The sequence below is a fragment of the Medicago truncatula genome, chromosome 7 (assembly GCF_003473485.1).
Source record: "Medicago truncatula cultivar Jemalong A17 chromosome 7, MtrunA17r5.0-ANR, whole genome shotgun sequence".
Classification (NCBI taxonomy): Eukaryota; Viridiplantae; Streptophyta; class Magnoliopsida; order Fabales; family Fabaceae; genus Medicago; species Medicago truncatula.
In genome coordinates this window covers 44,175,951-44,203,441 of record NC_053048.1, presented here as the reverse complement: position 1 = coordinate 44,203,441, position 27,491 = coordinate 44,175,951, and the positions used below count along the sequence as shown (strand labels likewise).

General features: G+C 31.8%; 4 protein-coding genes across 4 annotated transcripts; all 4 read left to right on the top strand.

Moving 5' to 3' along the window:
• Positions 1–4,467: 4,467 nt before the first annotated feature.
• LOC11425204 (pterocarpan synthase 1) lies at positions 4,468–5,841 on the top strand. Its single transcript, XM_003625271.4, has one exon. The coding sequence runs from the start codon at positions 4,545–4,547 to the stop codon at positions 5,199–5,201; it is 657 nt and encodes a 218-aa protein (XP_003625319.1). The 5' UTR covers positions 4,468–4,544; the 3' UTR covers positions 5,202–5,841.
• Positions 5,842–17,517: 11,676 nt separating this feature from the next.
• On the top strand, positions 17,518–18,325 carry LOC11424576 (pterocarpan synthase 1). Its single transcript, XM_003625269.4, has one exon. The coding sequence runs from the start codon at positions 17,578–17,580 to the stop codon at positions 18,160–18,162; it is 585 nt and encodes a 194-aa protein (XP_003625317.1). The 5' UTR covers positions 17,518–17,577; the 3' UTR covers positions 18,163–18,325.
• A 3,125-nt stretch (positions 18,326–21,450) lies between these two features.
• LOC11421669 (pterocarpan synthase 1) lies at positions 21,451–22,321 on the top strand. Its single transcript, XM_003625268.3, has one exon. The coding sequence runs from the start codon at positions 21,562–21,564 to the stop codon at positions 22,141–22,143; it is 582 nt and encodes a 193-aa protein (XP_003625316.1). The 5' UTR covers positions 21,451–21,561; the 3' UTR covers positions 22,144–22,321.
• Positions 22,322–25,057: 2,736 nt separating this feature from the next.
• Positions 25,058–25,993, top strand: LOC11418495 (pterocarpan synthase 1). The gene has a single exon (XM_003625267.4). The coding sequence runs from the start codon at positions 25,137–25,139 to the stop codon at positions 25,719–25,721; it is 585 nt and encodes a 194-aa protein (XP_003625315.1). The 5' UTR covers positions 25,058–25,136; the 3' UTR covers positions 25,722–25,993.
• The last annotated feature ends 1,498 nt before the right edge of the window (positions 25,994–27,491 follow it).

The following is a 27,491-nucleotide window of genomic DNA, read 5'->3' as shown; positions in this document are numbered from 1 at the left end:
TAGCCGTCCTCCATGGTCGTCAGATAGATCGACTCGATGCGTTTGTTACTTCTATCACCAAACAACAAGCATCCTACAAGACAGAGAAGGTAACACCTCACACAATATTTCCTAATCCTCTCCAACTCCTCCATCTCCTCTGGATCCTCTGTATCCGCCAATATGTTAGCCCTACCAAGGTACCTCGTATATAATTCCCTCAGCTTCGGATAACTAATGTACCCACCATACTCTGTACCGCAAAATTTCTCTGCCTCCTGCTGCGACACACCCAAGTGCCTCACCATTAGTGTCGCTCCCTCATGTTTCAACATCTTCTTCCCATGGCTCAACATCCGCCCTTCAATCTGAAGATGCATACGAGATGCGACATCATCCAAAGTCACAGTCATCTTCCCCAAGGGCATGTGAAAAGTCTGGTCTCGGGATGCCACCTCTCGCATAGAGTCATCATCAAAGCATGAGGCACAGTGGCGTAGCCCAGGTAAACCAAATCATGTAATCCGCTCTCCCTAAGCGGATCCCAAAACCAATCCTGATTCCCGTTTGGACGTCCGAGACTCAAAATCTTAGTCCCATGATTAATCGATTTTACGTAACGCACCTTACGAACCTGAAATAATATAAAAAATAAACATAGTTTAAACAATTTATACATTAAACAATGTAAACATTTAACTAAACAATATAAAACTTAACAAATGCAAAAATAAAACAGAACACATGTAAACCTTAAAACTTAAAAAAAACACATAACAAAAACAATTTAAATCATAATTAAACATAAACAAAACAATAAAAGTTGAATAAAGAAAATAATTAAACATAAAGAAAATAATTAAAAAAACACACATATTAAAAAAGATTATAACAAACACATATATAAAAAAAATTAAAACATTAATTTTTGTTGCATATGATAATTTAAGATAATTAAAAATAACACTTACATTATCTGAATTATACCAAAGCGGCAATGTCACATGCTTGTCATAAGAGTTCATCAGAGATATATCTTCCGGTCCTTCAAGAGAGGGAGGCTCCAAAGGTAACACTGCTGGGGTAGCCGCTGCTGCAATGTCATCATCATATGCTATATGCTGCTACTCTGGTATATGATCCTGGTCATACCCACCATCAGTCACATCGTGGTGTACCTGATCCTGATAATTCAGGTACTCCACCTCCTGGCTCGGATCAACCACCTGCGACTCTTTAGGCTGTGTAGCCTGAGAAGCCTCCTGCGAAGTCCCTGAACCATCCCCCCTTCGACCTCTTCCCCTCTTTGGGATGTGCCCGCTTTGCCTCTGCTTCCGGTGGCTTTGAGTCATCGCACGCTTACCACCAATCATCTTAGATGGATCAATGGGGTCCTGATCGGCCATATCTACACAAAAAAATTAAAAAATTAACATCATTTCCATAACCTAATCAAACACATTAAACCTAAACTAAACATAAACATAATCAAACACATTAAAAGTACAACAATGAACATCATTTCCATAACCTAAAATCATTCAATATAATCATCATTACAATAAAATTTATGTCCATCATTTCCATAATAACCTAAACATCATTCAATAATTAACATACACTTAATCATTTCTACACACTTAATCATTTGTGTCCATCATAATTCTCATAACCTAAACTAACTAACAAATTAATATACTCTTAACCAAACTATAATTAACAGCATTTCTATCATTTCCATAACCTAAACTAACTAAATAATCAATATAATTTTCATTGAGGCATTTGATCAAACACTTTGTGTGCAAAGTATAAAACATATTCAAATTGTGTTCATTTGCCACCATTCAAAGCCACATTATGATTTAAACAACATAGGCAACAAGTACATTCATTTTTCAATTCATAAACTACACATGAAATCATCAAATTGTCAATTTTAAAATCAATCCTAACCACATCCAAACTACTATAATTTTTTTAAAAAAATAAACCTAAACAAACTAACATTATTGTTAAAATGATTGATACAACTTACTTGTGATAATGTGCTGTTGATTTGCTTGCAATTCGTGAAAATGGCTTTGGTGAAGATTGGAAAGAATTTGAGAAGTTTGGAGAAGTTTTGAAACTGATATGTGTTTATGTTTTTGCTTCTATTTATGTTCAGCACGCCTCGGCAGTTAACTACCGAGGTTTTTCTCGGCAGTTAACTGCAACCGGTTTTTGAATTCCTCGACAGTTAACTGTCGAAGAGACAAAAACGTATTTTATTTATGTGCCTTAGTCTTATGTAATGTGTCAACATCAATTCTCAAAAAGATATATAAAAATAGAAAGAAAACAAGACATTAATCCTGCTATGTCACATATGGCATGTTATTTTGGTTTTATGACAAAATGGCACCAACCATTTTTTCTGACCAGAAAATGTCACCTACGTTGAAATGTAGAAACATATAAAACAATGTCAGCATCTTAAAAAATAAAAAATAATGCATGAAACAATGTCAGCAAGCAATTTTATTTTCTTGCGTTCTTGTATTGCTCTTTTTTTATTTTTATTTATTTTTTTTTTTTTTTTAAGGATTCTTGTATTACTCTTATCTAGGCACTACTTAATTGTGTGATTAAATTTTTATTAAAATTAATCTTGTTAAGGCGGATGCTAAATTACTAACGTGTCGGTTTTTGTAATTTTTTTTATTGTGTTTAATTGTAATGTTAAGGCAGATACTAACCGTATTAAACTCTTAGTGAGAGTCTGCCGCCTATTTGGGTCCCATAATGCTCGAGGGATTAGTCTCCGCAGTTGCGCACGGAGGATACCCGATTTATACCAAAAAATACTAATTGTATTAATCTTAATCTTATCTAGGCACTTTATTATTATTATTTTTTATCATTACTGAAGGTGATAATTTTATGTGCTTTGGCAAGTGTTGGTTTTCGCGCTACTAGTTCGACAATATTCTCAACTTAGAATCTCACATCTATAATTCGCGGATGACACTTTAATTCTCGTCCCAATATAATGGCTATCAAGGTCAACTTGATCCTCTTTAAATTGGTGTCAGATCTCAAAGTGAACTTTCATAAAAAATTTGTTAGTTGGTGTAAATGTTTCACCTTCTTTGTTAGAAGATGCATCTCGTGTTCTTAAATGCAAAATTGGTTAGAAGCCTTTTAAATATTTGGTCTTTCAATTGGTTGCAACCCAATAATGTTCACCATAGACTCTAATTGTAAGACACGTAACTTCTCTATGGATGGTCGTCTTGTTTTACTCAAATCTGCTTTATCGACCTTAGAGGAGGTGGGAGCTCCTAATTAAGGTTCATTGGAACACTATTTGTTAAGATAGGAATAAAGGTGGTTTAGGTGCTCCTAAGTCTAAATTTTTACTCATAGGAAAATGATTTTGAAGCTCAAGACAAATCAATAAGGATTGCGGTTAAAGATTTTATCTCTGGGATTGAACATGGTCGTATGAAGCATGGACTCCGACATAGACACTTGACACGATACTAGCACATACACTTTGACACCGCTAGGGTAAAAATACAGGACACCGGCACCGTTACATATATGTTAATTTATTTATAGACAGTCTAAATTGAAAATCAAAATACATATATAAGCATCTAACTTGAGCAAATTATTTCATTAGAAAATGTTATCAAACAAGATATCATAGTATTTGACCTTTATTTATTCATCTACTATCAAAAAAGTTAAAAATGTTATTATCAACTTTAATGTTTAAAATCCCTAATTGATCAACATTTCTCAAAGCATATGTAACTCTTGTATCTACGGTATGTGGAAGCAAGAGAGAAAAAATGTTTCAGATATTTGTCTGAGTTGTCTGTCACGACTCGTATGAGTATTATATAGATGTCAGACGTCAGTCCTAGGAGTGTTGAATTAAAGAAAAAACAATTTTATTTAAGACACCGAATTTAGTTATCCATATATGCCATACAAATGTCATAGAAATGTTGGATACCGCGATAGGGCTAATCCTAAAGGTGTCCTTAATTCGTAGACATGGTCATGTTGATGCCAGAGGTAGGTAAACAATATAATCAACAACACCTCATAGTTTTTGGAATCAAGCCCATGATCTGACTTTATTACCTTATATTTGAATCTGTTTTAAAAAATAATTATTAAAAAAATTAAGAAAACTTGAAAGTTGAAACAACACAATCATATGAATATCCGGAATTGATTATTTCCATGATCTCATCTCATGCATGCAATGCCGCATTTTCTTGAGGCTTATTATTCCGTGACTACAACAAAAACAAAAAATAACGACGAAACGTATAGTAAAATACTTTGGTTTGATTTTTTAATCCATATTCAACTTTTATCCTTAGACCGGCATCATATTATCGGATATATACATATAGTATGAGGTCACTCTCCTAAAGTCCAAATACTTTTCATAGTCCCAACCGTCTATAAATACAATCCTTTTTCTCCTTTCAATTATGCATCACTAACAAATTACAACCTAGCCAATAATACTAACTTCACCTATTCACAAATATATCACTATGGCTAACTCCAAAACCCTATTATGCCTAACCTTCTTCACAACCTTTCTCTTTTCTTCCTTTGTTAACGCCACTTACTACCAAAATATTTCTCCATCATACCTTGGTTTCAAACAAGAGAAACTCACTCACATCCATTTTTTCTTGCATGACATCGTTTCTGGCCCAAAGCCTACCGTAGTCATATCAGCTGAATCACCCTTAAACGGTAAATCCAAATCACCCTTACCATTTGGCTCCATAGTGGTTTTGGAGGACCCATTAACCGTTGGACCTGACCTTAAATCTACACAAATTGGAAAAGCACAAGGTTTTTACCTAACAGTGTCTCAAGAAGCTGTGCTTGAATTGGAACTTGTTATGGGCATGACCTTTGCGTTTACGGAAGGAAAATTCAACGGTAGCACGCTTAGTGTGTTAGGGCGCAACACAATTGGTGCCCCTATTAGGGAAATGCCAATTATTGGCGGAACCGGGGAATTTAGATTCGCACGTGGCTTTATTCAGGCAAAAACTCACACGGTTGATTTACATATAGGTGATGCTCACGTGGAATATAATGTTTATGTGTTTCATTATCCTTCCACGTCAGTATCTGAAGAAGTTTTTGCAGACGGAAGTCGATTCATGACTGAATCTATGCTTGGCAAAATATAGATTTTCTAAGGTGAAAACTTAAGTACAATATATACTATGAATAATGTTTGTGCTTGGTGTTATTCTTCGATCATAGCATATGACATGTGTCTATGCTGTGATTGAAAATACCGCCCAAGACTTTTTCGGTATGGTATTTAAGTTTTTCTTCGATTTTTATTAAATCTTTAGTTATTAAGCTATATATATTTTTCACTCTTGTAGTTTAATATCTAGACTTGTTTTGTGTGTTAAAATTTAAATTTGTACGCTTGTATCATGATAGCCTTTATATTTACTGAAATATAAGGTGATGCAAGTTTTATAAATTTATAACACAAAACTAAGTTTGAAAACTAGACTACAAGTGGAGAATAATTCCAAAGACTAAGTTAAAATTGTAAAAAATGAATAAACATGTTTGTCTTATATATCCTAGTTTTTTTTTTTTTTTAATATAAGCTGCATGTGTGCTAAATAATGTGCCGGCAAATATTTTATACTATGAGATGTTTATGGTTGTTTGTTTGTAATTGAAGTCGGGGAAATCAATGGTAACGATGTAAGATGTGTGAGTCATGTGAGTAAAATGAAGATGTGCAATTTGTAACATTTCACTTTGAATATATACATCTATAGAAAAAAGAGGAATTAAAGTCCATGTCGATGTACTATTTGCCAAAATACTTGCTGTTATTATTTTCAATAAAAAAAAGGTGCTTGCTGTTTTTAGCATTTGACTTTAGTTTACTTTATGGAGATCAATCTGAATCTTCTTCATATCGATGATTTTAAAAATAATCCAGAATTTTGTTCTTTGTAAAGTATGGAAGTTCATGACAGTGTATATCTAAGCACATGTTACGGGCAATATTCCTAGCACTTATTTTAAGATTTGACTAATGACTTAAAATGAATTAAAATATATCCATGCCTATAAAAGTTTGGAGATAAATAAGTATCATAATTTAAATATAAATGATATTTCACAAAATAACCCATCCCTCCTCTTTGTGGAGCTCTGTTTGTATATATGCAAATCGGATTAAGTTAATTTCAACAAATTCTCTATGATAGTTTATGTAAAAAATAGTTTGACCATATTATCTCTTTGAATATAGAAATAACCGAACACGGGTACAATTTAATTAATTCATCCACATATGTCATTAAAAATAGCTCTTCGATCCACTATCAATAGGTTATTACATAGAGATACAAATTTTTTAAAAAATTAGCTTCAAAAGTTTTTCAAGAGCAAACACTAATTTCTATATTTTTTCATTCTCTTCCCATGAATAAAAGAGTTGCTAAAGTGATCAATAAATTATTTCTAATTGCTCTAAGCAATCTCCAATTTCTCTAATTTAATTTCTTCTCTCAACTCACTCAATGATAACGACTCCTTAGAGTGTTTTCAATGTGTTTCTCAATCCTAAAATCTCACCATAAATTCTCAACTTTTACCATAAAAGTTTATTCTTTTGGTCTCTCAAGATTACATAACAAAAGATGAAAGAATGCAACTAAATCATATATATGCAAGAGGGTGCTTTGATGGTATATAATTAGCTAGCAGTTTCTGGGCCAAGAGGGAGAAGATGAGGATCATGGTTAGAAAAATAATTTCATCAGAAGAAAATTAATATAATAACACTTACACTTGCTTATTTATGTGGAAAAATAATAATCAAAGGATTTGATTTTTTAAACAAAGAAAGTCTTTGGGGTGACCTCAGTCCTCTTTTTTTTTTTTCATTTTTAAAGATGGAGTGATCACCTTAGTCCTTCGTTGTTGTTTGATAAATATTTTATTGTATTCCTCCAACTTAGATAAGAACCGTTGAATTCAAGATCAATTTTTTCCTCAAATATATATAGTTAAAATATGACATGATTGCAATAATTTGATGTCGTTTTGTATATAGTTGCATCATATATGATTCAGTCGCATGCATGCTCGCAACGTGTAGTATGAGAAATGTAAACTAACATTTTTTATTGAGAGGTACGGCATTGATTTCCAAAAATATTTATAACTTAATTTGTTGACCAAATAGATATATTTTTTTTTAATATTCTTAAAACTGAAAGATTTGTCATATATTGACACGAAAATATCAAACGAGAATTCAAAGCAAAGCATGGATAAACGCATGGTCACTGGTCACTGGTCAGTGAAGAAAATGTTTTGAGAATAATCTTTATAAAGTTTTTAGACCGTTAATCAATCATAAACAATTATTATATGACTTTTTAATTAAATATGATGAAAGTAAAAAAACAATTGAATAATTATAATTGATTGACAATGTTAGAAAAACTTATAGGAAAAACTCAATTGATGTAGTAATTGGAAGAAAAAGATGATGTTGAGAGGTGAAGACTTTATGATTTCATTTTACATGAATTTTTAAAATTTAATCTATATTATTATAATATTTTTAAAATTAAAAATTTATTAATCATAAAGATTAATTTATCGTTAAAAAATTACTCTTTCAAAAAATAAGAACAAAGTCTAAGTCTCTTGGATTTCCTCTAGTTATTGAAAGAGTAATTTTTTTAGAGAATGATAAATTAATCTTTAGAGGAGTTTTATGGGTTTTAGGACAAGTTTGAGAAAAAGACCCCCTTACATAATACATCATAATTTTTTTTTTTTTTTAGATAAACGATGAATGAGACATGAAAATTAGTAGAGGTTTGTGGTTTACATTAGCCTCTGAGACTGAGTTCATAAAAAAAGTGTAAGTCAATGTTGTGTAATGTTTTGCATTTTACATTTTGCGATTCTGCGTTGAGTTTTGCCTGTGAGACTTGTCATAATCAAATCTTGTTCTTGAGTTATCCTCTATGAAAATTTTGCTCTTCACCCAACCAAAAAGTGCTCATTTTCAACTGAAATGACTATAATGCACCTGCATAGGGTTGACAATGAACCGAACCAACTCGATTATAGTTCGACATTCGATTCGATATTTAATCCGTTGAACTTGGTTCATGAACCTAACGAGCTGGACTTGAGCTGAAAATTAAGTTCGTTAATTAAATGAGCTGAACTTGAGCTACATATAGTTCGACTCATTAGGTTCATGAGATGGCTCGATTGTCGATTATATATATAAATCAATTTGAGTTAGTTTTTAAAAAAAATTAATTCAAATGTGGCAAATGTCGCTGAATACAATTTTGTCTTGAAGGGAAGAGCAGTTGGAGTTTATAAGTAAAAGAATATTATGAATTTTGTTGGATTTTTTGTCTCTGTTACTTGTATCAGATATTTTTCTTTGTATTTATGCAACCTTTAACTTTATATAATTTATGTCTATTATATGCATGCTTGTGGGAACTTTTATTTTAATTCAATATTTAATTTTAAAATATATATATATATATATATATATATATATAATATTAAAGATCTATAAATTAAATCTTTTTTTTTTATAATTTTTTTTGGACGAGTTGAGCAACCGAACTGAACCTAACGAGCCGAACCGAACTGTTCGTGAACTTTAAACGAGCCGAACTCGAGCTGAAAAAAATAGTTCATATCGAACTCGAGCCGAGTTTCGAGCCGAACCAATTCTTATCGAGTCGAGCCAAGCTCAGGCAGGTTCGGTTCGACTCGACTCATTTCCAACCCTACTGCATAAGTTAACTCACGCTAATGTAAATCTCCGAGTAAGTTAGCTCACGCAGAGGTGTTTTTTGAATTTCAGTTGAAAATGAGCAAAATGTGTTAGAGAGCAGAATTCATGCTCTATGGGGAGTGGAACGGTAACCTGTCAAGCTAGCACATCTTGTTTTTCCCCTTTTAGTTGTTTATATATAACTTTAGTGCATCATGTTTTGTTAAAGAGTCTTACACATGCAAACATACATAATTGTCTTAAACACTTACTAAATTTAGTTATGGCACCCCCCACCCCTCCCAAAAAAAAATAAATCATGATTCCAAGATACAACTTCCCAATTCTTCAAATATCAGTATCAATCAACAATAAAATGTCCTTAATTGATTTGCTCAAATTTAATTTTTCTCATTCATATATTATTTGTTCTTGTATTTTTATCTTAAACATTTCACATTACTCTCTTACATTTCCTTTTTGGGTAAAAATGAATACACAAAAAGTTGGAAGAGGAAGAACTATTGGTTTAAGTATCGCAAAAAAGAAAAAGAAGAGCAGTATTGAAAAATTGCATGTTGTTATTCCGACTTAAAAAATGCGGTGTTTGATTAAAAGCTGCAAATTTTGTGATTGAGATCTCTATTATACATTGTCCTACAAAATGCACCGTTTAATGTCAAGAAATGGAGAAAAATTCCTCAAAAGGAAGAATACAAGATAGTATTAAAAGTTTTGATAAATTGTAATCTTGTGTTTTTTTATTCTATTTCATTGCTTTTGTGGAGTACTATATTTCTATTTGTATTATTTACAGGCAATTAGCGAAAGGAACAAATCAAATAAAGCAAAACAAGTTATTAATCATAACGTGGAGATCTTGAAATATTAAATCCTTTTTTTTTTCTGTTCATTGCTCATTGATGTGATGATGAAAATTTGTTTATAAGGAGATCGTGAAACAGAAAATTAAAGAGCTCAGGTTTATATATTTATGGAGAATGACTCACACAAATACAAGGGAGAGTGGATAAATGATGCTTTTGGGGAAGTTCCTGCATGTAAAACATATAATTATGATTAGTTTCATATTCTAATTTTAATGAGGATTGATACATGAACACAGTTTTACAAACACAATTTCGACACCGTAACATTATCCGTATTTCCCTTTTTTTTAATTCTTTTTTTCTTTCCCTCTTCCTCTCCACTTCTTTGCAATTCTCACTCTCTCTGTCTTTTCTTCTCTATGCATCTCTCTCCTATCCCTCTTCTTTGTCAATTTCCGACGATAACCTGAACATAACTCTAACGGCGGGCAACTTGGCGAATCTCAAATGGCGTGAGGGAGAGAAGAGGTTGTCGCCGGCCGCCGGAGGTATGAGATCTAGATCCGAGCCGGTTGATGGTTGTGAGGACGACGACGGTCACTGTTGAAGACTGCGATGGTTGCGAGGACGGAGGTCAGGCCACCGGTGGAATAATGGAGAGAGAGAGGCCACACGAAGAAGAGGGGTTGGTGGTGGTCGTTGTTGATGACCATGGTGGTTGTGAGGACGGCGGTGGGGCAAGACGATGGCGAGAACGACAGTGGGCTGGGCGATGATGGTGGTAGGGAGGAGAATGGAGGGAGAAGCACACGTATAGAAGAAGAGAAAGAGGAAAGGAAAAAGATGGATGTCGTGTATTTACATTACTGCCCCTGCTTTAAGGTTGAAATGTCTAAATTACCCCTGATGTCTGAATTGTGTCCAAAAATTTGTGTTTAGTTATCATTTCTCAATTTTAATTTATAATTTACATTTTAAATAGACGAGGATTGAAGAAGCTTCAAATTTGTTACAAGTTGGATATGACTAATATAGACGTGATTACGAATATTGCTTTTAAATCAATTGTAGGAGAACGATCAAACCACAAAAGGAAAAGTTTCAAGTATAAAATCCACAAATTAGGGAAAGTTTGTTACAAGTTTGATTAAAAATAAATAAATTAAATTTGTATTTCAGATTATTGTTTCCATTAAAAAAAGAACTTAATGTGATTGTTATGATGCCGAAGTTATAGTTTAAAAAAAAACTATACCTTTTAGGTTTCAAACTCAACAAAAATAATAGCTTCGGGTTGGTCATCTTTACATGTAGAAATTGAAGAACCCATCACCAAATGATGCTATCATCTTTGTTGGGGAGGTTTCCATTTCACCCAGAGTGGCATTGAGAAGGTCAAATGTAACAATAAGTTCTTTCACCCATTCAAACTCAATTAATGTTTTCAAAATTAATTAAGTTTTTAGTCTCTATAAATATTCACAGTTTTGTTTTTATTACCTATATAATAAAATCACACTATTTTTTTTAAAGGTTAATTAAGTTTTTAGTTCCTATAAATATTCACAGTTTTGTTTTTAGTACCTATAAAATAAAATCACACTTTTTAATCCCTGTGACATTTTCCTTAAACATTTTAGGGACCAAAACTGTTGATGAAAATTTTTGCCAGAGACTAAAAGTGTTGATGGAAAATTTTATAAGGACTAAAAATGCTGATGAAAAATTTTATAGAGACTAAAAAGTGTGATTTTATTTTGTAGGGACTAAAAATAAAACTGTGAATAATTATAAGGACTAAAAACTTAATTAAACCTTTTTTTAATCAACAGGGGTTGTTTCTAGTTATCTAATGGTGTTGGTTTGGAAAATGTGTGTTTTTTTAAAGTCTCAAGTTTGATTTTTCGGTGTCAGTTTTGGTAAGTTAGTCCATACAATTTTAAATAGAGCTCCTGCAAATGGACAATGAGAGATTGGATCTTTCGGAACAGTTAGCCATGCATTTGATACCAAATTTTTTAAAAAAAGTTTTTGGATCATCTAAAAACTCAAGGAATTCTTAAAGGAGAGAATTAAACATTATGATACCAGAATAAATTCTTGTAGATGAAGAATCCTAATTTAACTTTTGTTTAATTTTGTCGGTTTTAATTCCTGAACATTCTCTCTCTTTTTTTTAAACTAAAGTAATATTTAAATTTCCCACATAAGTATCATAATGTTTTCCAGCTAAAAAAATCACATGGATGCTTTTTAAGAGTTAAATCAAGGACAAGGATAACTTTTTTATGCAAAGATTTATTCTGGTGGAGTTAAATTATTTTAAGAGTTCATAATGTATAGTAAGTGCAACACCCACCATTTTAATTAAATTACTATAATATATGCTTTATTTATTTGTTTAAGATTGACTTTATTGTATTTAAGTGATTTAGAATTAGTGAATCGGTGGTATTTATCTTATAGTTAAGGGTGCAAATAGTAAAGCATTCTAAAGTGGGTTTCCCATATTATTAGCTATTTTAGAAATGCACCACCCTTTTTTCTCTTCTATCTTTTTATTTTATTTTGCACAATAGTAGTAACCACTATTTGATCATGATCTCCTTATTTCTTTATAAAAGATTGTCTTTGAATCATTGAAATTCATCACAACAATAGACAATTCTAAATTCCAATCCTTTCTAGTTTTATGAGAAATAATTGCCTAAGGATGGGGTAAACTCTAAAGTATCATATGTTCTCTGATACAAAAGGTGTGTTTTACCAACATAGTCCCATATTCTCATGGTTTCTGTATTGGTAAGACCCGTTTCTTAAGGTTATTCTTTTACTTCAAGATATTTGTCTAGCCTTGCATTTTGAGCAGCATCATTGTCTTTCAACAATGGGTGTTGCCTTTGAGTTTTCTTAAAAACACTGTCACTGAGGCTATATTAGAATTTTGAAGTCCCACGACAAAAGAAAAGAAAGGGATCATGGAAAGTTCATCCTTGACTATCTTAAGGCAAAGAAGAAGACTACTCACCATCATAATGGTGAACTAAAGTAATAGAATAAAGAACAAGGAATAAAAACAAGGAAACTTTTATTAAAATACATACCAAGACAAATTACAAGAATTTTTGGCATGTTTCTATAATGGTGAAGTGGTACAAGGGCCTATCTCTAGTCTAAGGCCATTACAAGTCTAGGTCGTGCATCATCAACCACTGCAAGTCTTAAGAAAGTCAATTACACAAGATCATTCAAGTGCACAAAGTGTAACAACAAAACTTGAATGAAATGAAGTTGTTACAACCGTAAAGTGGGGCTACAATTGACTGTAACAACTTATCTTAAAATTATTCATCTATACCGAGAAGCGAATGCATATGCATATAAAGATTTAAATTTATCCACTAAAAATATCACACGAGATCTCGTCAACTCTCAACTTTCTAGATTGTAGATTTCTCCTCTGTCTAATTTATTTGTCTTTTAACATTTATCCTTGAATTTTCAAATAAAAAGTTACCGTAATAAAAATTAGACGATATCAATTGAAGAATCATGGTTACGTTACGTCTCCTTGCACCACCACCGTTGATGGCACATCTTCTCTCCCCCACTTATCTCTGTGTGGCTGAGTTTACCAGTGGCGGATTTGGCCTCTACCAATCTATTCCCTCCCTTGTTTCTTCTCTCAATAGCTTTGTCTGGTGTAAATTTAATTGTTAATTTCTTCAAAACAAATCTGATCTCAGAAATTACAAAGGTATAAATAAGATTGCTAATATAAAGTACGAGAGATATCAATTGATTTCACATGAGATACAACAATTTGGATCCATTAATGCGAAGAAGGGGGCAAATATGTTGAAAAGAAACTACTACATGAGCCAACATGTAGAAAATATATGCTACATATTCTCTTTACAAGTTTATGTTTGGACATAATATGAGGCATCATATCAACTAAGGGGTGTATTGGATTAGAATTTTAAAAGACTATTTTAATAAAAAAAAAAATTTAAGATTTAAAAGGACTGTGTGAGATTGTATTGATTCTGTGAGATTTTAAAAGACTTTTTATGTAAAAGATTTTATAACTCAAGATTTTAAAGAATTTTAAAAGACTTTTCATGTAAAAGACTTTATACACTCAAGATTTTAAATTCTAGCGTTTGAATAAAGAAAAATAAAACAAATAAAAAATTCTTTTACTATTGATTTTCAAATTTTAAGAATTTTATGGATTTTATAAGATTTTAAGGGACTAAAAAAACACTAACACATTATTCTCAATACACATTTTTTATTTTTTAAAAATGTTATTGCCACAAAATTCAATTGTACATATTTAAAATTATGTCAGCACTTACAAATCTTTCAAAAAAAAAATATTGTGTCAGCCACTACAAATCGGTCGAGTTTACACGAGTTTACCGAGTGTTAACTCAGTCAAACACGTTAAACCTTCCGATTTTACCAGAAATCGAGTTTACCTTAGAGTTAACACGATTTTTGTACCTAAAAACGTAAACTCGATAATCTCGGAGAGTCAACACTCGATTTGCGGAACATTGATTACGACATACTCTCTATAATAATATTCTCAATACAATTTTTTATTTTTTTATGAGATAGAGAGAGGGAGAGAGGGGGGATGAGAGAGAGAGAGAGAGAGAAAGAGAATGGAGAGAGAAAGGAGAGAATAAGGAGGGGGAGGGAGAGAGAGAGAGAGAAAGGAGAAGAAGGAGATAGTAACTTTTAAAAGAAAAACAATCTCAAAAAATCTTATCTTTTCATGAAAGACTTTTTTTTGTTAAAATTATACTACAAAATCCATCAAAATTCAATTTATTAAACAATCCTTTGAAATTTGAATGATTTTGAATACCACAAGACTTTTTTTAAGTAATGAAAAGTCTTGATTGAATACCTCAAGACTTTTTTAAAATGACAAAGAGTCTTGATTGAATACCACAAGACTTTTTTTAAGTTGCAAAAAGTCTTGATTGAATACCACAAGACTTTTTCATAATTAAAAAGTCTTTTAAAATCCCATTGAATCTTAATCCTATACATCCCCCTAATAATAACGGTTGAGATTTGGTGTAAGTAAAAGGATTTACACATGTTAACGGATCCTAACTAAAAATATTACAAATACACAATAGAAATAATGTAATTAGGTTCAAGTTATTAATAAACTTTATAAAAATACGAATTTTTCAAGAGAATGCCATACTCGAAGGTTAAAAAGAAAAGACTTAATTGCAGTTTTGGTCCTCCACTTTTCATCATTTTGCGAAATTGGTCCCCCTATTTTAAAATTGGACAATTTTGGTCCCTCTATCAAATTTTTTGTCTAAAATATTGTGATATGATATATTTTAAATGAAGTTTTCAAGAGAATTTTGTTGCAATTTTATCGATGTTAATCTTTTTTCATTTTCAGATCATATTCCACGACATTTAAAATTTATCACATCACATATTTATAATTCAAAAATATGATAGAGAGACCAAAATTGTCGAATTTTAAAATAGGGGGACCATTTCTGCAAAATGGTGAAAATAGGGGGATCAAAACTGCAATTAAACCAAAAGAAAAACACAATAGATCGTGCATACGGCTGTCTTTTTTCTATCATAGTTTACATCACCCCTAACTGTTCATGATAGTTTGTCCAATAAATTTAATAGAAGAGAAATAATAAATATTTTTCAACCATTTTATGACAATTTTAAAATAATCTTAATCTTCTTTTTATTGATAAAAAGAATAAAGAGAATCTCTGTGAGCTTAATTCAGTTGACAGAGATATTGTATATTATATGCAGGGGTTGATGTACGAACCTCGAACACCTCACTTTTTCACATTTAAATGTGAGCTCTAGCCAGTAACATAAGAATACAAGGGAGAGAGTTGTTTAAATGTTATCATAAATTAACCCAAAGATCATTTCTATTAAAAAATTGACCCAAAGATAATAATGATAGTTTAAAGCTATTCATTGTACCTATTGCTATATTAAATAAAATACACCGTACCTCCTGGCTTCTTGTCAAACAAAGAAAATACACTGTACTTGCCACGATGCAGCAATAGTAGCCTCCGACGGCTTAGCATGTCTTGAATAATGAATGAATTTTTAGTGGTTTTTTAGGAAGTTAAATTTTCAATGTTAGCAACCGATTCTTAAACATATAACAAATAAAAGAAAGTGAGCAATATTTTCAACCAGAGATCGTAGAATTGATTATATTATATTAGGATGATTTGAAGAAGAATCGATTTTTGAAGTTGAAATTTGTAGTCTTTGATTTATAAAATTTATTTTAACTTTAAATTAATTGTTGAATAAACTTTTACATAAATATATATTTAAATATAAATCATTTTATATTCAATTTGTTATAAAAATCAATTATTTTCACCTCAAAACTAAAAATACTATAAGTTGACACTACCGGTTCAAGGTGACCAATTATAAGCAAGTACTATTTATAAAAATTACATCAAGGGTTGGTTTGATAGTGTAGTCTCATATTTGAATCATTCAGAAGCCAGCGATTCTTGTGTTAACCTCGTTAGAAGACGATGTAATTGATCTTCCAAATTACTTGCTCACAAGCCAGATATCAAATTTCTAAAATGAGTATTATATATTAATAGAAAAGGAGAAAAAAAAAACTTGGTAGACATAAAGATAACCGGAGAAAGAAAAGAAAAAAAAAGAAAAGAAAAGGTTTAAATAAGTTTTTTTCACTACAAATATAACATATTTTGTTTTTCAACTCCGAAATTATTATAGGCTCTCATCTTAAGTTTGTTAGAAGACGTCCTCGTAAGCTTAGCTCAGTTGTCAAGGACAATGCATTAATATATGTAAGGTTCGGGTTCAAACCCCGGCCACGCCACCACAAAAAGAAAAAAAAAAAATTTGTTAGAAGACAAATCAATAAGTCGAATATATAAGTATCTATGATACATTTTTCTTAAAGAAATGATATTTGTACAACCAATTTGTGACAACTTTTGTACAATTTTCTCTTTCATACTCACATGATAGTCTTATCCTCACTCTTCTTTTTTCTCTCTCCATTGTTTTTAACCAATAAAAAGAGAGAAAAACAATATTGTCACTAAAATTTTCATGAAATGTACAAATATCATTGCTTTTTCCTTAACTTATAACAAGTTGAATATTATTAGTTTTATGTAACTGTGACATCAACAACCATTTCATAAAAAAAAAAACATAAACTGAAATAATATAAGTTGATAAACGTGTTCACGTTTTGCCCAATTTTTTTTAATATTTTAGTTGCAGTACAAGACAAATAAATAACTGTAAAAAACCAACGGCTGCCATAAAAACCAACGTTGGATGGGGACATTTCATGCTATGATGCCACCTACTTTCAATTTTATTTTATAATAAAAGAAATTTAGGTGGATTAAAAGTAATGTGATTTTTTTTTTTTTTTAGGTTTTTCGAGATATAATTCGATACCAAATATGAGTACCTTTTTTTTTTAGCAAAATTCAAACATGATTTTGTTACGGAAGTTTAATCTCTTCGGTTAGACTCAAAGTTCATTTTTTCTTTTTTTAAGGAAAGTTCATTGCTTATTGAGTAAATATGGTTGAGCTATATTTATAATTTTTCCACTATACTTCTTCACGGATGCTTCGTTTGCTCAAACTACGCCTATCATTTTTCCATAATATTTTGATATCTAGAAGTTTTTGGTCAAAAAAACAAGTTAAAGACAATAATGCGTGTTGACTCAACTATTTGAGGTGCAAGTTGCAACAAACACTATAGACAAATAAGTGAAGCAGCCACCCCCTATTATAAATAGGCATGTATAAAAACTAATTGAAATATACCACCAATCGGATCTGAGTTCATAGTTATTAGTTCATTAACACAACCATGGCAAAATCCTCAACATTCCCCATAACTCTTCTAATTTCTTTGAACCTTACTTTCCTCTCCATAATATCCCTTACCACGGCCACTAATTACTATCAAAGCCTATCTCCAACAATGCTGGGTTTTCAAGAAGAGAAATTCACTCACCTTCACTTTTACTTTCATGACATTGTGTCGGGACCAAAACCAAGCATGGTATTTATAGCTGAGCCTAATGGCAAGGTAAAAAATGCGTTGCCATTCGGGACGGTTGTGGCCATGGACGATCCATTGACGGCTGGGCCCGAACGTGACTCGAAACTTGTGGGTAAGGCTCAAGGAATTTACACTTCTATATCACAAGAGGAGATGGGACTAATGATGGTGATGACCATGGCATTCACTGATGGACATTTTAATGGAAGCACACTTAGCATATTGGGTAGAAACATGATCATGAGTGAACCTGTTAGAGAAATGGCCATAGTTGGTGGAACCGGGGCATTTCGTTTCGTACGTGGATATGCTCAGGCTAAGTTTTATTCGGTTGATTATACAAAAGGAGATGCCGTTGTAGAATATGACATATTTGTGTTCCATTATTAGTTAGGCATAGGTGCTTCATAAAAGTAGAGATTATTTTACATTTATTATTATTTTGTTCTTGTCAAACTCTCACCCAATGTGAAAGGCAAACCGATGAAATAAACATTGTAATACCACATTGGTTATTAAATTCAGTATACATTGTTAATTATTGTCACTTTAATATACCACTAAAGAAATAGATATCTTCAGACTCATTATAGTGTTTCCTCCAAAGGGACAAAGGACCATTATTTGAATTGCTAGCATTGTGACTTGTGAGTCTCGTGATATTCCATTTCTATTTTAACGAGTCGGTATAGCGTACTATACATACTAGTGAAAAGTTATCTTTGAAGACATATTTTTTAGTTATTTTGTTTAGTGATTTTTTTAACATATATAAGTTTTTGTGTGTGGGTTTAAACATTATATCTGCTTCTGTAATATTTTATTCAACAATGAAACTATTCACTTATGCTTTTAGTAGGCGATTAAACATATGTTGTGAGGTAACAGAAGGAGAACATAAAAACATGATTTCTAAAGCGATAAAGAGGACGTGAATTAAAGGAAATTGTTCATGAGATTTTTACTCTATGTAGAGTGGAGTACTTTGATACAAGAGTACCCTTGACATACGTACATTTACGCAAAGTGGAATACTCTGATATAAGAGCAGTACTCTTGACATACGGACCTTTGTGAATGTGCAAGTCAGGGTCTATTCCTATGAAATTCTAGGAAAAATTCGTAGAGCATTTGTTAAATCAAGATTGATATGTAAGGTCTTAATGGACAAACTTTTTGAAAATACACATAAGAAAATATTGTGTACGTTTTGATATTAGAGATAGAGTTTAAGATTACGAGTCACTCTAATAAATCTGAATCTTATTCACTATACAATTGTTCAAGTTGCAAAACACATCTACTTATGCACAATCTTAAAAGAAACTTCCGAGTTATTTTAAATTCAAGTGAAAAATTGAATTAAGAACAAAAGTGTGTTTGTGTGTGAATTAAAAAATTTCGACAAGTCCCACATTGGAGATACTTCTCACAACACAAGTATTTATATATTGGAGGAAGGGCTCTTGGGGCTTGCCCCAAAGAGATATCCAATTTTTTAAAGGGGAGATGATGCAATCAATTTCAACACTACACACGTGAAGACAATGATGTCGTCAGGTCGGATCTGGGCATGAGTTTGGACTAAGTTGTGTATTATTTTTTAAAGATCCGAAATCTTAAATTAATTAATTTTTTGGAATTAATTTTATTTGGTACATGTCTTCTTCTCGTCACAGGTTTGCACGCATCAACATGTGTTTGAAAACACCAACGTGTGAGTCCTCTTGTCCTCTTGTGATTTGCAAATGCAAACTCATTTCTGCGCCAATTCTTAATGAGGTGAGATCATGTCGTTGATCCCATGATGGTCAACTGATCCCATCCCTCCATTTTGGTTGCCTCTTTGGCTCTTGCACTAATAAAATAATGTCTCACCCTAACTTCTCTTCACACCAAAACTCATCTATCAACGGATTTTCTTTCTTCTCCTTTTCTGCCCCTTCGATTAATTTGTTCCTTCGGAAGTTAGAGTGGTCTCGGTATCATATTAAGTGGTCTAAGTACCATTTTAAAGGTGTATTTCTAGAATGGATCTTAGTATCTTACAATGTAGTATGATTCAAATACAATTGTAGATGTGTTGTTTTATATTGGGATGTCATAGTTGATAGTTTTAAAAAGAGTGTCCTAGTCGACGACTCATGGCAGTAATTTTTCTCGGTAGCTTAAATACTTTTGAACCATTCTTAAATATTGCTCCAACAAGGTCATATCCATTTCTCAAACGAAATTAATGATTCCATTTGAAGATATATCAGCACGAAAAATGATATTAATTGGTGGGTACCATCAAATGGATTAAGATGGTAAAAATATCATCTTTATTTCTCAAAGAAATGGATGGTTTCGTTAATGAGCGGAAAAAATCACATTAAGGAGTTTGATGAGTCACAAAATATAGGTCCAGCTAAATATGAGATCCACTAAATTCTTGAGTGCGTATTTCCATTTCATAAATAGAGCCCACAATTTCTTTAAAAAATAGAGAGGGTCTTGAATTCTTGATCAATACAAAACTTTTTAACTTTTCTTTCCCAATTATAACTAATGTCATCCCATTTTTTTAGAAATGAAAATTATCCTAAATGATTTTACTCATATCAAATCATTATTTATTTTTTGGTAACAAAATGCAAAAAGAAAAACAAAAAGAAGAAACAACTATCTAGGGAAAAAGATCCCACTCGCATTTGCTAGTAGGAGGTTGCTGATTCCAGCTGGAGGTGCAACAAAAGACTGGCGTGCCTCATGAGAGCTAGCCTCAATCTTTGCAAGGTAATCAACACAGACATTACCTTCCGTTAACAGGTTGCTTAATCCACTTGATTGCTGTTTTAGAATCTTAATAACACACCAACTCTGACATGCCAAATTCCCAAGCCAATCTCAATCCATGATAAACTGCCAAGAGTTCTGCATGCAGGATATTGGAAAACCCAATCTTACCTGCAAATCCGCAATACCAAGCACCATCATCATTACGAAGCAAACCGCCAAACCCGGAGACACCGGGGTTACCAAGACTGCACCCATCAACATATAAAATCATGCCATTCACATAGGACACATTCCACTTTACCGACCTCGTGGCAGATTCATGCCCCTGTTTAAGGAAACACTTCGATAACAACTGAGCATATAATTAAAAGTGGTGTGCCTTAAGGTGAAGGAAGACACCAATTCATTTGCAAAATACAACTTATTTCTCTCACGCCACAACCACCAACAAGCAGCCAGAAATAGAAAAATAGTGGTGCCAATCGTTCCTTACCGCAACCAGTCATATTATAAGTCATCGCCTTGGTAGAATAGGTGGTCCACAAAACCAATAGATTTCCAGAAAATGGTTGCGAATTCATAATCTCACAAACAATGAAGAATTGTTTCAGCATATTGATTACACGACAAATTATTTTATACTAAAAAATAATAATTAATTTGAGAAAATATGATTGAGCTTATAAATTTTTCACTATATTTCTCGGATGCTTCGTTTGCTAAGAAAACTAACATTTTACATGTTTCTGGCGTCTGTCATTTTTCTACCGTATTTTGACATATATCTAAAGTTTTTGGTCAAGAAACATCAGCTTGAGACAGATAATATTATAAACAAATGAAAGAAGCAGCCACACCTATTATATAAATAGGCATGTATCCAAACCAATTGAAATATACCACTGATCGGATCAGAGACATTTTTCATAGTAATAGCATTCTTATAAGTTCATTATCCGATCCTCAACAACAACAACAAAAAGCATTCTTAGTTCATTCACATCAACCATGGCAAAATTCTCATCATGTTCCACAATTCTCATTTCTTTGAACCTTACTTTCGTCTCCATAATATCCCTTGCCACTGCCACTAATTACTATAAAAGCCTATCCCCAACAATGCTGGGTTTTCAAGAAGAGAAATTCACTCACCTTCATTTTTACTTTCACGACATCGTGTCAGGACCAAAACCTAGCATGGTATTTGTAGCTGAGCCCAATGGCAAGGTAAAAAATGCCTTGCCATTCGGGACAGTTGTGGCGATGGATGACCCCTTGACGGCTGGACCCGAACGTGAATCAAAACTTGTGGGTAAGGCTCAAGGAATTTACACCTCTATATCACAAGAGGAGATGGGACTAATGATGGTGATGACCATGACATTCACTGATGGACATTTCAATGGAAGCACACTTAGCATATTGGGTAGAAATATGATCATGAGTGAACCTGTTAGAGAAATGGCCATTGTTGGTGGAACTGGGGCTTTTCGTTTTGTACGTGGTTATGCTCAAGCTAAATTTTATTCCGTTGATTACACTAAAGGAGATGCCATTGTGGAGTATGACATATTTATGTTCCATTATTAGTTAGGTCTAGCCTTATAGGTGCTTCATAAAAGTAGAGTTTATATTTTGATTTGTTATTCAGTAAATTGTTATTATGCTTCTGTTACACACTCTCGCCTAAAGTGAAAGTCAAATAGGTGAAATAAACATGTAATACCACATTCGTTTATAAATTCAATATATTTATTTTTAGTTTTAATTCAACGAAGAAAAAAAACGAAGGAGAAATATTTTGACCAATTCCCATGTACGGAGGTACCCTCAACCTCCCCATGAATTCCGTTAAAACTGGGTTGAGCATCCAATACAGTTTTGTTTCCCCTTCTCATGTTTCCTTATATTTCATGATCTCCGATTATTAAAAAAACTCATGATGTCTTGTGTTGTTGTTCCATATTGGGTCAATGTTCAATCCATGCCTGAATCCAGGTACCCTTCAAAGCTTATATGTAAGGACCATAGCATGGAATCACCCTAAATATCACTGGATTAAGACCCCATGGAAAGATATAGACCGTTTAGGACAAATAAAATGATGGCCTTTTAATATGTTTATATGTGTCCCTCGAGGACAATTGTCCAGTTAACAATTCAAGGGCAAAACCCTAAACCTCTTCTATCACCCTAAAATCCTAAATCCATTAACTCATGACATTGGTCCAAGTATGCTCATTGTCCAGTTATTGACTTCATTGTGGAAGTATGTACGAAAACTGCAAACTCTCCTCTGAAGAAGAAGGTTGCTAGTGACGAAGATCCAACCTTCAAAGGCATTCACCATCACCAACTAGAGATCTCCAGATCCGGCATGATCAATTGTTATGTTGTTCATCTTCAAGTTTAAGAGGACTATTAAGAAAAATATTTGTAAAAGATAGCTAAATAAAAAATTTGTTGTCCTTTTTGTTTGACTCATTTCAAATTTTCAATTCTATTAATTATAATTTTTTAAATGCCTACAATTTTTTTTACATATCTTTTATAACTAACAATAAATAATAAATGAGTAGTAAAAAATGATAAATAATATGATAGATAAGATAGGTTCAACATTTTTTAATGATACAATTGTAAATAAATATAACTAAATGTCTTAATATTCTGTAAAAAAAAAAAAAAACCTAATTGTTTTAATAGTTTGTAAGGACCTAGTTTATAGTAATTTTTAACAAGATATTATTTTCTATATTTTGTTATATATTATGATTTATGTTTACTAATGGAAAATGTTTACCTTTGGATCATTTTGGGTGGTTCATATTCGACACACTAATAGTTTGTTGGTCTTTTCTATGCAACTCGATTAGATGTTATAACAATCTTAATGGATTTAAATTTGATTTTAGTTCTGTCAATTATAGAAATTTTTTGGCTTCATTTCTTATAATATTTTTTGTTTCAATTCAATCTCTGCAGTTATTATTATTATTTTTGTAAAAACAAATTTAAAATTGTTGTTTTCAATCCTTGACGTACTCAATAAAATTACATCATGACTCAACCCTTAACGTCATAACTAAAAGTTTCCGTATTGAATTTGCAGAAAATGAATGCAAACAAATACACTTACCAGCATTAAACCATAAAAAGTTATGTACTCATGAGCTTAACACTAAATAAATCTTTTACAACAAAAGATACAAATAGAAAAACATTTAAAATTATTAAAAAGATATTTGTTTGGGACATAAAAATCTTAAGCCTTGGTCTTGGAGACTAAAATTATATTTAACTATAATAATCTATTAATGTAATACACTAATACCCCACTCTTCTATTCTAATGGAGTAATAGTCTATCTAATACTCAAATTTGATTTCTATTCTTTGAGTTTTGTACGTGTCCAATGTACCGGCCACAATCATATCTATATAGCAGCCTCCAACCAAAGGCTTGGCACTAATATTAAATTTTCGGTCAAGTCCTACACACCCCATAACACTGGAAGCTAGCTAAGTTCTCTTCTCTGTTGAATAAAATAACATTCCTCTCCCGTTTATAAAATTTCCAGCATTTGAATTTGAATGACGGAAAAAAAATTCTTTATACGCCTTTTAAACATCTTTTTCACACCATGACGAAAATATGAGCCACCTCATATCTTCTAGAGGTGCAAATGATGCAACACTAATTAGAAAATTTATTTACGGTTGGCTCATAAAAAATGCGTGGTATTTGGTTCACTTTTTTCTTTAATAGGAAGGCTTGATTTAGTTGACTTTTTTTTTTTTTTTTTTAACATGTCAAAATAAGATTATATTAACACATAGAAAGTGACTCTCCAAGATGTGCTAAAGGAGGCCAACTAGAGTTTTTACGGTGTCACCAAAACCAAAAACAAATGCAAGCTGCCGCAAAAAAAAAAAAAAAAAATTACAGAGATGTCCATACACAGTAAAGGATGTCGCAACCACTCATGCAAGTTGCCGCATAATAAAAGACTCGTTTTTAATTAACATGAATAGAAGACAGACAAATAACAAGTTGTGTCGTTAGACCTTTTTAGATTGCAAAATCAATCCTCTTAAATACAATATTCATGAAGTAAAAAACATGACTTAGAAGACATGACATTGTTTTATTTTTTATTGAAAGGAAGACATGACATTGTTATGCAAGATTGTTTAAACTCTATGTATAATGTTAACAACCACTAATGTTAGGAAGCCAAAATGTCAAAAATGATGGTTTCCCATAAAAAAAAAAAAAAAGTCATTAGTCTGAGTGAATACGATTGAGTTATATTTTTTTCTCCACTATATTTCTCGGATGTTTCGTTGACAACGCTTTACATGTTTCTGGCGTCTATCATTTTTCCACCATATTTTGACATATATCTAAAAGTTTTTGGTCAACAAACTTCAGCTTTAGACAAATCAATATATACAAATGAACAAAGCAGCCACACCTATTATAAATAGGCATGTATACAACGAATTGAAATAAGCAATAAGCATTCTTAGTTCATTATCCTCAACAACAAAAACTACATTCTTTGTTCATTCGCATCAACCATGGCAAAATCCTCAACATTCTCCATAACTCTTCTAATTTCTTTGAACCTTACTTTCCTCTCTATAATATCCCTTGCCACTGCCACTAATTACTATCAAAACCTATCCCCAACAATGTTGGGTTTTCAAGAAGAGAAATTCACTCACCTTCACTTTTACTTTCACGACATCGTGTCAGGACCAAAACCTAGCATGGTATTTGTAGCTGAGCCCAATGGCAAGGTAAAAAATGCGTTGCCATTCGGGACCGTTGTGGCCATGGATGACCCATTGACTGCTGGTCCTGAACGTGACTCGAAACTTGTGGGTAAGGCTCAAGGAATTTACACTTCAATATCACAAGAGGAGATGGGACTAATGATGGTGATGACCATGGCATTCACTGATGGAGATTTCAATGGAAGCACACTTAGCATATTGGGTAGAAATATGATCATGAGTGAACCTGTTAGAGAAATGGCCATTGTTGGTGGAACTGGGGCTTTTCGTTTTGTACGTGGGTATGCTCAAGCTAAATTTTATTCCGTTGATTACACTAAAGGAGATGCCATTGTGGAGTATGATGTATTCGTATTCCATTATTAGCTAGGTGTATTACTACTAAACTAGAGTTTATTTTTTGATTTATTATTTATTAAATCATTATTGTGTTCATGTTACACTCTCACCTATAGTACGAATAGGTGAAATAAAACAAATGTATACCACATTCATTTTCAAATTCAATAGTTTTTTAGCATTGTGTTGAGTGATAAATTTTAATTTTAATTTTGTAAGACAAGCATGTTAAGACAGATAAACAGACAACAAGTGTGTAATGATTTAATTATATGACAAAAATATGACAAAATATGGCAGTTGTAATGTGCCTTGATGAAAATTATTAAGTTCCAATTTAACATTTTCGATGATAACGAAAAATGTAATTTGATGGAAATTTTATGTATCAATAAGTTCAGAAAAGTCCAGATAACTATGATGTGATGCCAAAATGGGTGGATACGTCTTATGTTTGTGTTTTAGCATAATGTAATTATTTCTCTCAAAAAAAAAAAACATAATGTAATTATCACACATGTAGGGTCTAGGTTGACAATAACTTCCACATGCATACGTGTCAATAACATAACATAACCCCTAAAAGAACATCTTTATACTAACAATTTAGAGTTCTTAGAAATAGCCTATTTCAAATTCCTTTCCTCTAAGGATGTCCACCTCATCAAAAGCCTACTTGGCATATGTTCCTAAAATTCCTCCTAATTTTTAATACCAGCTTAATAATTTTAATTATTATTAAAAACCGTTTTTTATTTAACATTAAATTGTACATAAAGTAAATAGTTGGTTACAATCAGATAATGATTAATATAATTACTGTTTCGATTAAAATTTATATTTTACAATAAAAATTTGAACGTTACAAATCAAATAATTATTAATCTAATTAGTATTCAATTAACATTTATATGTAACATTCAAAATTTGGTTGGTTACAAAATTATAATAAATAAATTGAATAAATTATATTTTGAATTTTGGGACGTTACACTAAGGCATTAACCTACTAATTAAAAAATTAATTGTATTAATTAGTTTTTAAGATTATATAATTAATTTGTTTGTTACAAAACTATATTACATAATTATTTATAAGATATTATTAAATATTAAATTAAATTTCAAATGTTATGAAGTTAATTTTTTGTACGTTACATGAAATATAATTTAATTGTTTAATGCACGTTTTATAATATTAAAGATGTTGATAATATTAATTTTAGAACGATCAAATTGATAATTAATTTATATTAACCGTTATGGTACTATTTTTCTATATAAATAGTAGAGATTTTGGGTATGAGTACACAACAATCACAAAATATAGTTCTTCGTTTTCTGTTCTTTGGTGCTCTGATATCTATATTCTAAACTATTTCTGTAATTTTTCTATTGCAAAGGAAAATGTCAACGAAACACAACTTCATCTCTAATGTTTCGCCAAGAAAACAATCGTGGACATTGGTTGTGAGGGTTGTTCGTGCTTGGTTTGGTCAAGACTACAAAAATAAAAAACTACCATTTTCCATGGAGTTGGTTCTAATTGATCGAAAGGTACCTTTTTCATATCGTTTTTCTTTTTTGTTTTTTTAGTATTTTTTTGTTTAAAGTATAGTGTTCTCATCTTTTTTATCTAGGGTGATCGAATTGGTGCGTCTATACGAAGAACATTGATCTACAAGTTCAAGAATCAACTCCAAGAGAGAATGGTGTTCACGATTTCCTCATTTAATGTTGCTAGCAACATTGGTTCGTATCGACCATCACGCAACGAATACAAACTGAATTTCACAA